At 47.9% G+C, this 12,510-nt stretch overlaps 1 protein-coding gene across 1 annotated transcript in view; it reads left to right on the top strand.

The window, feature by feature from the left end:
• The window catches only part of NOL6 (nucleolar protein 6), a 33,426-nt gene that overhangs the window by 3,577 nt on the left and 17,339 nt on the right, over nt 1–12,510 (top strand). Inside the window, exons 6-21 of the mRNA XM_015848278.2 lie at nt 84–218; nt 362–525; nt 1,024–1,144; nt 1,437–1,495; nt 1,637–1,738; nt 2,139–2,254; nt 2,625–2,802; nt 3,152–3,274; nt 3,720–3,868; nt 4,613–4,688; nt 8,945–9,085; nt 9,382–9,499; nt 9,714–9,868; nt 10,111–10,274; nt 10,698–10,850; nt 12,131–12,228. Coding sequence (XP_015703764.1) covers nt 84–218; nt 362–525; nt 1,024–1,144; nt 1,437–1,495; nt 1,637–1,738; nt 2,139–2,254; nt 2,625–2,802; nt 3,152–3,274; nt 3,720–3,868; nt 4,613–4,688; nt 8,945–9,085; nt 9,382–9,499; nt 9,714–9,868; nt 10,111–10,274; nt 10,698–10,850; nt 12,131–12,228 — 2,052 coding nt within the window. The remainder of the gene's footprint in view (nt 1–83; nt 219–361; nt 526–1,023; nt 1,145–1,436; nt 1,496–1,636; nt 1,739–2,138; nt 2,255–2,624; nt 2,803–3,151; nt 3,275–3,719; nt 3,869–4,612; nt 4,689–8,944; nt 9,086–9,381; nt 9,500–9,713; nt 9,869–10,110; nt 10,275–10,697; nt 10,851–12,130; nt 12,229–12,510) is intronic.

The following is a 12,510-nucleotide window of genomic DNA, read 5'->3' as shown; positions in this document are numbered from 1 at the left end:
GGGCCTGCTTCCTTTTCTTAAGTTGTGGCCTCTGGGTCTCTGTCATCTCTTCCTCCCACATATCTGCCACTTAATGCTTACAGGCAAGGATGAAAAGCTGGTTACTGTTCGACTTCATGCCTGTCCTGCCCCAGATTTCTTCAAGCCAAGCCGCTTTTATCCTAGCAAGAACAATGTCCGGACAGCCTGGTTCATGGAGCAGAGCACACCCAAAGAAGGTAGGGCTTGGGGCTGGGGGAGCATGAGACTGCTCATTTCAGCTGCAGCCTGTAGAGAGTGCTGGGAGTTGTGTTCACTGCAGTCCTTTCCTTTGAATGGGAGGTTTGTGGTTGGGTCAGCATGCTGTTATCTCCTTGCACAGGAGCTCCTGAGCCTGCTACCCCACACTACAACAACTCCATTCTCTGTGACACGGTGCTGCTGTCCCACCTGCACTTCTTGTCTGGCGTGTCCACTGACTTTCCAGGCATGAAGGATGGCCTGGCGCTTCTCAAAGTGTGGCTGAACCAGAGGCAGCTCAGCAAGGTGAGTTCCCTTTCAGGAGACTGGGCAGGCTTTGCCCAGTAAAATGTGCCTCCTGCGTGTTCTGTCTTCCTAATGGTGGAAAGCTGATGGTTTGGCTATAGTGGGTGGTGGTGGTGTTCTCTGATTGGAGCTAAGTTAGTTTTCAGGTAGCTCCATCCTGCCCTGTGTGTTGTGATGGGTCTGTGTGAACCAGCAGCTCATGCTTTGTTGAGATCCTGGAAGTGATGTAGTGTTTTGGCTTTCTTTTTTTGGTTAGGGGTGGGATGGTGGGGAAGGAGTCAGGGGACTTGTTCCATTTCTTGGCATACTGAAATGTTGCCTTTGTGCAGGGGGATCCACATCTCTGCTTGTTGTACAAGACTTCTCCACCACATCTTCTGGGCTGGGGCTCTGGGGCTGCTTTGCTGAAAATGAGAGGCCAGGAGCAGCTGTCTGGGCTGGGCTCTGCAGCTTGTGGTGTTTCTGAGCTCTTGCTGACTCAGCTGTTTGCCTTCACAGGGCTTCGGATGCTTCAGTGGCTTTTTGGCCTCCATGCTTGTTGCCTACCTGGTGGTGAAACGCAAGATTGTCAAGGTGATGAGTGGGTACCAGGTGCTGAGAAATGTCCTGCAGTTCCTAGGTGAGTTTCCAGGGGCCTTTCTGCATAATGGGAGGCTAGTGTCATTAGAGTCTGTATGATGCCTGAACGGGGTGGAGGATGGGGAAGATTGGTTTTTCTCCCTCTTTAGGTAGAACAGACAGGAGTGGGATGGGTAGATGCTATCTCCCGTGGTGGAGATCAGCATCACATTCCAGCGCTGTTTAATGCTACTGAGTCAACTGTAGTTATAGATGGTAAATGATTGTACCACCCTGACCTGTGCAGGAGAAATAAATAGCAGCGTGACTTGCTGTTTCCTCTTTTTCTCCAGCTACCACTGACCTGAGTGTGACAGGGATCAGCCTTGCAAAGGACACAGATACCTGCCTGGTGAGTAGCTGTCTAACTGTATGTGTTTGGCTGTGCAGTCAGTACTTCTGTGACAAGCACATGTTCGCTGTGGGGATGTGGTGGCATGGTGGTGCTTTGGTACCTATGCTGTAGCAATAAGAAGAAAATCTGTTGTTTTAGCCTGCACTGGCCGACTTCCACCATGCATTTGAAGTGGTCTTTGTGGATCCCTCTGGACTGGTGAACCTCTGTGCGGATATGACAGCCAGCAAATATCACCAGGTACTGATGGTTTACAAGAACATATTAAGATGTTAACATCTCTCCATAGCTCTAAGACTTAGAAGTAAATTTTAAGTCTTGGATTTGCAGCTTACCTATTTTGCTTGAATGGTGGAGGAGAATTATTCTGTGTGGGTGCCTTTGGATGAAGTTGAGTGTCTGTTTAGCAGAAATAATTGTTTCGGAGCAGAAAAATATGTACCTTGTTGGTAGAGATATTAATGAGCAGCATGTATACTGGTCACTTGACAGCATGCTAAGGATAGAGGCTCTCTTGATTCAGGGTCTGCTGGTGACCACAGAGCTGAGGTGACCATAGTTTATGGGAGAGCACTGGTAACTGCTGTTGGAATGATTTGCTTACCTCCTCACCCTGTGTGCTGTTGCTCTCTTTGCTCAGGTTCAGTTTGAAGCCAAATGCTCCATGGAAATTCTGGATGACAGAATGGTGGATGGCTTCCAGGCACTGCTCATGACCTCAAAGCCCATGCTTAGAACCTTTGACCATGTCTTCCAGTGAGTTTCCTCATGTTTGTGTGGTGCTGAGGGAGCCTCTTTGGAGAGGAGTGGGCTACTTCTAGTTTCCAGCCAAGGTGGACTCAGACCTGTCTGATGGGAGATAGCCCTGCTAGCTCTTGGGTGGATAATGGTATCTCTTGTATTTGGCCCTTCCATTTTTATTGCCAAGATACTTTTCCCAGAAATAGGGTGACAGTGTTTCATCCTGGGATTCCAAAGTTCCTTGTTCCCTTCTTGTAGCTCCCATCCTGGGCAGGGATCCTCTTCTCCTCACTTCACTCATCCTCTAGGGCCTCACTGTCTCAGGAGGGATTTGTTGGAGGTGTCAGAGGGACAGAGTTAACTGGCTTCTCTCCTCCTCCTGCAGCCTTAAACATGTCTCCAAACTGCAAAGTGCCTGCAAGAAGATGAAGCTGCTGAACGAGCTGATGGATCGGGGTGGGAGCTATGTGGCTGCAGCTCTTCCCTTCATTGTCTCACTGCTGACCCGTGGGCTGGCCAAAAGAGCACTGCTTGTGGCTCACTCCCTGCCCCAGACCCCTGAGGTAACACAGTGGGCAGTGACATGGCACCCTTTGCTGCCTGTGAGGTCTTTTATATATGCTGTGGCACTGCTGGATGCTCGGGCGGGAATCTTGGGTCACTGGGGAGAAAATGGACTTTTGTGGTGGACACAGGGACTGGAGCCCTTGACTTTGGTATAGGGTACTGCTGGGAAACCAGGTCTAGGCAGAAGTCCTGTCCCAGCAGTGCTGCAGGGTGAAAAGAATTGGCTTTCTAGTCAGGAAGACATGTTAAATATGGTCTCTCTATGTCCTGTGTAGCAGGAGGCATCTGTCTTATCAGCTGCTACTGCAATGATTTTGTATTTCATCGTATTCTGTTTCTTTTCAGTGGCCAATTGATACTGAACCTCCCAAACACAAGGATATCGGATCTCTGATGTTTGGGATCCTGTTTGTCCCTGAGTTTGCTGCTAGCACACTAGAGAAGGGACCACAGGCTGATCGCCCTGAGGTGAGTGTAGCTTTCTGTGTGTGGAGTGGGATGGCAGTGGATGGAGGAGACTCGTGGCTTTTGGGATGTCGTGTGTTTTTGAGTGCTTGCTTTGGGTGAACCATTGTAGGTCAAGGACGAGGAGACTGAGCTGATAGTACTCTAATGATCTGAGAGGTATCAGAGGAGGGCAGTGAGGAGTGAGGAGGCTTTTTACTGTGAAATGGATGATAATTAGGAAGGGAAAGGGGAACAGATGAAACAGTAGGAGGCCCCAGAGCTGATCTTTTGTTCCACCCATCCTGACACTTCCTTTTGGTTAAGGGAGTTAAAGGGCTGGAGCATACCTGGTGCCCTGCTATAGCTGTGAGTAGCTGCAGGGGTTGTTGGCAGTCACAGGGGTACTTTTGTCAGCCCCTGTTGTGACTTATGCTCCTGGCCTGTCTTGGCCAATGTCTCCCACCAGGCCACAGATTTCCGGACTTTCTGGGGGGAGAAGTCTGAGCTGCGACGATTCCAGGATGGCACTATCTGCGAGGCTGTGGTGTGGGAGGCCAGCACCAGCCATCAGAAACGTCTCATTCCTGAGCAGATTGTCCGGCACCTATTGAAGCTGTAAGTAATGCTGAGCAGCAGCAGAGGCTGAGAAGCTTGTGGCTGTATATGAGTTCATTGCTGTGCTCCTTGGCTCGTGCCAAGGTAACCCCACTGACATATTTGCGCTTTGGGGAAAGTTGTAGGTCATCTCAGATTTGTGAAGTGTGGAATTCATTTCAGTATTGTGGTCTTGATACTGCTAGCTGTTTTCTAGGAGGTGGTAGTGAGAATAGGTGCTTAGTGCAGTAGCTGCTACTTGCAATATGATAAGGGGAAGGTGGAAGCAATGTTCTTGCCTTAAATGCCAAGGGGCTGCTGGGACATTTAATGTTGGCAGTGCTGGGAAGAGACTCCATTTTGACCCTAGGACATTTCCTGAAGTAATCTGAGACCCTGTAATGGTAAACAAGATTGGATCTCCCAAGACCCTACCTGTGTAAGCTTAGACTTGTCAAAAGTGGGACGATCTTACACGTTAAAAAGAGGTGACCTAGGCCTCTTATCCCAGCTCGAGGGGGAGTTCTGCAAGGAAAGGCTGTATTGTCAAGCTTTGGCTTTGGGCCCTGTGAAGCTGCATGAGCTGTGCTGCTTTCAGGGAATAAATTGAGAATGCGAAGAACTCAGAGATATTAATCTCCTCATTGTGACTTTCCTATACTGAGGGATTCCTTAACTTGGGCTGTCACCTGTCTCTGCAGCCAGTGCAGGGTGGGTGGATTGGCAGGCCCTAGCTCTAATGCTCAGTTGTTTCCCTTCACATAGCCATGCGGACATTCCTGAATCGTCCATCTGCTACACAGGAGCGCTGCTGGAGTCTGTGATCAAGAATGGGAAGAAGGTACAGTTGCTCACCAAATAGGGCTGTTGGTTTCTCGGGTGAGGGAGATAATCTGAGAAGAGCTGTAGTGAGCTTTGCTTTGTGGACCAGGCACAGATAGGGAAGTTTTGAGGTGGTAGTGAGAGTAAGGCACTCAGGCAGGCAGGGCAGTAGATATTCAGTCTTTTCTGCTAACTGGAGATATAGCCGCTGAAGTACCCTGGCTCTGGCAAGCATCCTGTGCAAGCTTTAGGAATTGAGCTCCATGATCCTTATGGGTCTTTTCCAACTTGGGCTATTCTGTGATTCTAAGCATTCCTCTGGCTTTCCATTTCTACTTGTGTTTGGTATATTCACGTAATCTATGGTTACATCATGGTCCTCCTGTGATCCTCTGGCTGCACCTCTTCATATTTTGCATCCTTCAGGGCACTGGCTGGTTGCTGCTATGTTTTCATCTTGCACGTTCACCTGGGAAACCCAGGAGGAGGGTATTTCCTGTCACTGTGCAAAGTACTTGATCATGCAGTTTGAAGTTTGCAGATGACACCAAGTTGGGAAGTGGTGGTGATCTGCGTGAGGGTAGGGAGGCCCTTCAGAGGGATCTGGATAGGCTGCATTGCTGGGCTGAGGTGAGTGTGATGAGGTTCAACAAGGCCAAGTGCTGGGTCCTGCACTTTGGCCACAATAACTCCATGCAGCACTATAGGCTTGGGGCTGAGTGGCTGGATGACTCTGAAGAGGAGAGGGGCCTGGGGGTGTTGATTGATCCTTGGCTGAACACAAGCCGATAATGTGCCCAGATGGCCAAGAAGGCCAGCAGCATCCTGGCCTGTATTAGAAATAGTGTGGCCAGCAGGAGCATAGAGGTGATCATCCCCCTGTACTCAGCTCTGGTGAGGCCTCATCTTGAGTACTGTGTTCAGTTTTGTGCCCCTCACTACAAGAAAGACATTGAGGCCCTGGAACGTGTCCAGAGAAGGGCAACAAAACTGGTGAGGGGTCTGGAGCACAGGGCTTATGAGGAGAGGCTGAGGGTACTGGGATTGTTCAGTCTGGAGAAGAGGAGGCTCAGGGGAGACCTCATAGAGTCATAGAATCAGAATTACTCAGGTTGGAAATGACCTGGAAAGGTCATAAGTCCAACCGCAGCCTAACCATAGTACCCTAACTCTAACAACCCTCTGCTAAATCATATCAGGACTAGGAGAAATGTTTTTAAGTTGAAAGAGGGAAGATTTAGGTTGGATGTTAGGGGGAAGTTCTTCACTAGGAGAGTGGTTGGGCCCTGGAACAGGCTGCCCAGGGAGGTTGTGGATGCCCCGTCCTTGGAGGTGTTCAAGACCAGGTTGGACGGGGCCCTGGGCAACCTGATCTAGTAAAGGTGTATGTTTGGTGGCCCTGCTAGGCAGGGGGGTTGGAACTACATGATCCTTGAGGTCCCTTCCAACCCGGGTCATTCTGTGATCTCTGAGCACCACATACAAACTGCTCTTAAACACACACGTTATGTTTTAGTCAGTTAAAAATAAAAAAGTCCAAGTCATGAATTTTTAAGCACCAGTAGAAAAACATAAAGGTCAGATGAATTCACTGTATAAGGCACAAACTCCCCTTAAGCGGATAACTTCAAGAAAACAGTTGACTGCCACATAGTTTCCATAATACTCAAAATACAATTATGTAGTTTAAGCAATCTTTGAGCTCCCCATTTTTTTTTTTTTTTTTTTTTTTTTGCTTATTCTCATGCTTTGTAAAGCACACAATGCGTTTTTGATTACTTCAGTACAGTTCCTTGATGCAATGGAACAGAATGTGGTTACGCTACTCTAAAGTAAGTAGCCATAACACTCTGCAACACTGAAGAGATAATTAGCACAAGTACATTAGAGACAGATTTGAAATTATCATGTACTAAAAATTATGGAAAATAAACAATTGGTTACTGAGCTTCTAAATACTTGAGAAGTATTACAGAATCATCGAAAAGTTAGAAGGGATGATTTCAGAGAAGTTTTCCCCTATCTAATTTTCATAAAGGATTATATGCCTTCAGTGCACTTGAATAAAATACTTATTTAGGATAATGCACAACACATCATTTGTTCCTTCACTGCTACCTGCTTAAGGAAAGGACAGCAGGTAAACTGTAACAAAAGAACAATTGAAATACCCTAGGAGAGCTTCTTCACTGAATACAATAACTGTGTCAGATTAGTTGATGTATGGGCAAACACAGAAGGACTCCATACATGAAGTCCAAAGACTTCCTGAATTGGCTTAATAAATAATGAACATAGGCTGGAAAAGCTTGTATGAAAGCTCAGTAGAAAAATAAGATCAACACGTGAAATTCCAGAATAGTATGGGATCTTTCATAAAAGCCTTTAACAGGTTACATTTCTAATGCCCAAATTCCTGCAGATCAATTTCAACAGCCTCTCACAGACAAAGCAGCTGGCTTTTCCTTGCCATGTTTCCCATATTCAGATCAAAAAAGCAAAGGCAACATACTCATTGCACTCTACAACTTCCAGAAGGGAGGTTGTGATGAGGAGGATGATGATGTTGCCTCTTCTCCCAGGCAACAAAAAAACCCAAAGAAATGGCCGCAAGTTGTAACAGAGGAGGTTTAGATTAGACATACAGGAAAACTTTTTTCTCTCAGAGAGTGGTCAGGCACTGGAATGGCTGCACAGGGAGGTGGTGGAGTCGCCATCCTTGGCAGTGTTCGAAAGGCGTCTGGATAGGGAGCTAGGAGATACGGTTTATAGCCATGGTTGCAATGGTTATAGAAGGATGGTTGGACTAAATGATCTTGTAGGTCCTTTCCAACCCTGTGATTCAATGATTCTATGTATGCCTAGTGTTGCCTAGTGCTGCTGGTGAATGTGCACTTGAAACAAAGAAATGTCACTTCGAAACAGAGAAAATACACCTTGTAGGCTAGGAAATGTCCACATCTGTACTTCTGCTCTTCAAGGTGTGAACTTAAAGTCTAGAGATGATGTGTAAGTACTTTAGCTCTACTTTACTGATGTTTGGTAAAAGCCGGGGCTTTTATCTGGTTGTTGAAGGGAAGAGGAAATGGGTTCCTTTCATCTTTGTAATAGTACAGAGTAGCAAATGCGATTGATGAGTCTTCTGTACCAGAACCATTATTAAATCCAGCTTGGTGATGCGAAATAAACTTCACTTGCAGTCTTGGCAGAGCCATGTGTCAGTTTATTGGATGAGATGGCAGTTTGTATTGACTGTGTGATAATGCAGTAAGATCTGTGTGCGTTTTCTCGCTGTAAACTAGCCTGGGATAAGCAGGGTTGATAAATCCCATAGTGAGAAGGGATGCTTGCCTGAAAGGTGTTCAGGAGTCTGATTATAACCAGTCCTTCAGGAACAAAGCAGAAATGTATTCCTGTTTATGCTGACTGTCGGTGGGTCTTATTGTCTTTGCTTTTCTCATTTTCATGTACAGGCAGTCTAGGGAGCTTTTGGTCATAGGGTATGTTTGAGGGGAGATGGATAGTGCAGTCAGCTCTAGAAATAGGCAGTCTCTCACAGCAAGGGGTTGTCATCTGTATTGCACCCCGCAGAGGGTGCTGCTGCTCTGCTGTAAAGCCTGGGGAAGCCAAATGTGTATGTATCCATTCAGTCGTATCTGAGCAGAGCTGTTTCACACTAGTGATGTTTCCTCCTCTTTTAGGTCTTTTTGATGTTCTTCAGGATGGTAGAAGCAGCAAAGACAGCAGCAGTTTTCCCTTCAGCGCTTCTTGTATACTCTCTTGAGGGTTCCTGAGATGCTCTGGGTATTTTCTGGCTTTGGTTCTGCCATGCTTTACAGTTCTGCCTTTTCTAAGGATGTCGTCAGAGTAGTGTTCTGTTAACTGCTGCCTATGGTTGTGATGCAGCAACCAAACAGGAGGCAGCAGTAGAACTCTTAAGTAGTGTGTGATCTCTTTATCCCCAAATCACTTCAGTCTTCTCCCTTTCTAGGGAGAAAACTCACGTTGCTGCTTTAGTATCTTGCACAAGAAATTGTTTCATTTTCCTTTTGAAATGCGTCTTGTATGCCTGCAACTGCTACCAGACAAGATTATCCATTGGGTTTCCTCTCCCCTTTGCCTCCCTGTTCTGCTGAGTGCACTGTCCAGGAGCTGCTGGGGGTGCAGTCCCAGTTCCTCAGAACTTGGCTGTAATGCCAGCCCATGAGTAATGTGAGGTGAGTGCCTGTGCCACATGAGTAAAAGTAAAAGCAAAGATTCCCTTTATGTCTGCAGGCATTAGGGACGGGTGAGGAGGACATGGTCAGCGTTGTCTGCTCCTATGATGACCTGAGCCGCAAACTGTGGAACCTGGAGGGGCTGCCACTAACAGTGACAGCTGTACAAGGCGTCCACCCGGCCCTTCGGTACACGGATGTAAGTATGCCTGGGCATGGCACACAGATGGGATAGATTGTAGGGAACTGGGGGGATACTCTGACTCTGAGTCTTGGATTGAGGGGGGGAATAGAGGGAATTATTCATTATTTTGTGCTTATTGGGAGTGCTTGGGGTGATGCAACTCTTTGCTGTCCAGCCTGTAGGGCTGACTGTGCTTAAGTTGCCAAGCCCGTCATATGGAAGCTTTGCAGGAGGTTTAGGGGTGATGCTGTGTGGTGCTACTGGGTTTGTGCTATGTGTTTTCGGTTGCCCTGATGACTGCTCTCTCACAGGTCTTCCCTCCTATTCCAATGAAGCCAATTTACTCATTCCACAAGCAAGACAAGACCAGGAACTTGCTGCTTCCTTCAGAGGAGAAGCCCTGTCCTGCTTATATAACCCCTTTGAAAAGTGAGTGTGGAGAGAGATGTGAACAGAAGATGATTTGGTGGGGGGGAAACAGAGGGAAGTGGTGTTGCTGAGTTTTGTGTTTGTGTGCTGTGGGCAGGACCAAATCCCCAGCTCATCCTGCATTCCTGCCATAACCTCTAGTCCCAGCCACCCAAATCCAGCGCCCCACTTCTACATGAGCCTCACTGGTTTCCTGTTGTCTTTTTGCATCCAGTCATATGCCACATGGAAGGCAGTGGCCAGTGGCCACAGGACAAAGATGCCATCAAGCGCATCAAGGCAGCTTTCCACCTCCAGCTGGCTGAGCTTCTCCAGCAGCAGCACCAGTTGATCTGCAGACCTGCAGTCACCCACACTGACATATACAAGGTAGGGGAGGCTGTGGAGACTTCCTTTATACCCATGGGTGATCTGTAGAGGAGACAGGCAGGGGGTATGGAGGTAGTCATGGTAAACAAAAGCTGGATATGGTTGCTTGGCTTATTAGTTGGTAGCACTGAAATATTGCTGTGTTGCTGGGATGCTTCTGTTGTTTTCTTGGGGTGCAGCATAAAACAACAGTCTGGTTGTTGTAGCACCAAGGCTGACTTCACCACCTGTCTTCACCTCAGGATGGCTATGTTTTCCGTCTCCAAGTGGCCTATCATCGTGAGCCTCTAATCTTGAAGGAAGTAGTCACTCCAGAAGGGATGCTGAAGTACCAGGACACAGAGGAGTCTCAGCGGCTGGAGCTCGAGACATTGCATCAGCCCTATCTAACCAGCTCACTGCATGGGTAGGCAAGGCTGGGAGTCTGGGCTGCAGGGTACAGCCAGGAGCTGTATAGAGTGGAAGTGCCCTTGCATGGTGGAAGGCGGTGATGTGGATAGAAGCTTACTATGGAATTAGTTCTTCAACCCTCTGTGCAAGCTGGTGGAAGGGGAGAGGGGAAGTGTCTGTCTCTTTTGTGATGTGGAAGGCCATTTGTATGGGAAATCAAGTACCAAAGAGTGGTATGGTTAAAGGGAAGCATGTAGCAGCATTTCCCCTTTATTATTCCAGAATCATAACACCCACAGAGTACTTCATGCTTGTGGTGCTGGACTCATGTTCCTAACAGTGATTTATTTCTCTTTTCTCTCCTGAATGCAATGAGGGTATCTGGGGTCCTGGGATGCATCTATTGAACAGTCATGGGTACTTGTCTGCCTTCTTACAGACTCCAGCAGCAGCATCCTGTCTTTGGCAGCACTTGCCGGCTGGCCAAGCGCTGGATCAGTGCCCAGCTCCTGAGTGACAGCATCTCTGAGGAGTGTGTGGACTTGCTTGTGGCATTTCTCTTCCTCCAACCAGCCCCCTTCACGCCACCCAGGTGAGGATGAGGAGCTCAGAGTGGAATAATGGACACTGAGTGCCTTTTTCGTTCATGATGTGATGCTGCCAGGCAGGTGGTGCTGGAAGGACATGGAGCAGTGAATTGTGAGCCAGTGCTGCCAGAATGAGTACAGGAGAAAAATACTTGGTGCTGTGGGGATATACTTTCCTGTGTGCGAGGGGAAGGCAGATTAGGATGGGAGCAAGCATCCTTGTGGGCTCTGGGTGCTTTCTGTTTTCTTGAGGACTGGTGGGGCTCCCTGTCCTAGGGGTGACTGCTGGGAGAACCAGGGGTGAATGCTCTGTAGTGGCAAGCAGACTGTTGGCCTTCATTGATTCCCTGGGAAGCGGTGCTCATGGCTGCAGCTTGTGTTTGTACTGGGAAGAACTCCCAAGGGAAAGGCAGAAGGTCAGCCACTGAGAGGTGAAGAGAGCAGTGTGTTGAGAAATAATCCCCTTGGGGCCTATTGCTTGCTGTCCTCTGGCAGGTGGAATGTTAAAGCATCAAGTTAGGCTGCTTCTGTGCTTTGTGTGGAGGCAAAAGGTTATGTTAACCTGTGCTAGAGATTTGTTTTCCTTCCTGAATTAGCAACATGTCAGGAAAGCTTTCCTGTATCCTAAAATACACTGCTAGCAAGAGCCCCACCTTCCCAGATCCCTTGCTTTGTGAGTGAATTGGGTTGCAGGAAGGCAGGTGTGAGGGCTTGCCCAGCATCATTTGGATCTGTACTGGAGATGGGACAAGCCCTGTCTCTAGTTTAACCTTGCTTCATTCCTGAGATCTTGGGTTTTGGGATATACAAGGGACTAATTGTAGGATGGTTTGGGTTGGAAGGGACCTTTAATGTCTAGTTCCAGCTCCTCTGCTATAGGCAGGGGCACCTCCCTCTAGACTAGGTTGCTCAAGGCCCCATCCTGCCTGGCCTTGTGTGCCTCCAGGGTGGGTGCATTCACAGCCTCTCTGGACAGCCTATTCCAATGTCTCACAAGCCTCACAGTAAAGAATTTCTTTCTAATATCTAGTCTAAACCTACCATCTTCCAGTTTAAGCCATTTAGCATGGGCTATGGGAGAACAAGGGAAAGAACTCTCACTTATGTCCTGGTGAAGGGGTAAGTGCCCTGTACTCCTGGGCTTTCCCCATTCACTTTGTAAATCCCTTCAGGGGCTGTCTGTGTTTTAGGCAGTGCTAAGACACTCTTGAACCCTGTTCCAGAAGGGGGTGTCAAGTTAGGAGAAACCTAAAGTGCTGGTGTTGAACTGTATGTCTTGCCTTAGTTCTCCACAGGTCGGGTTTCTGCGCTTCCTCAACCTGCTGGCAACCTATGACTGGAGAAATAGCCCACTCATCGTCAACCTGAATGCTGGCCTCACAGGTAAGCAGGAAGCACACAGGCCACAGCTGTAGGAGGGCCACAGTGTGAGGGTCTTGTGTCCTTTGGTCAGCACTGTTTCCAGGGCTCTTGAATATGTAGGGCTTTACTGCCTCTAGACAAGGCGAGAAGACTGTACATTCCTTCCCTCTTATCTTGCTGTGTATAACTTGGCTTTGGGGTTTGTGTGTGTTTCTTTCATTTTTTAATTGGTTCTTTCTTCCCTGTCCCCGTATATCTGCCTATGAAGAGCTGAATTTTGGTTATAATGCTCTGCCATTTCTG

This window comes from Coturnix japonica, chromosome Z (assembly GCF_001577835.2).
Source record: "Coturnix japonica isolate 7356 chromosome Z, Coturnix japonica 2.1, whole genome shotgun sequence".
NCBI lineage: Eukaryota > Metazoa > Chordata > Aves > Galliformes > Phasianidae > Coturnix > Coturnix japonica.
This window is presented reverse-complemented; position numbering and strand designations above follow the sequence as displayed.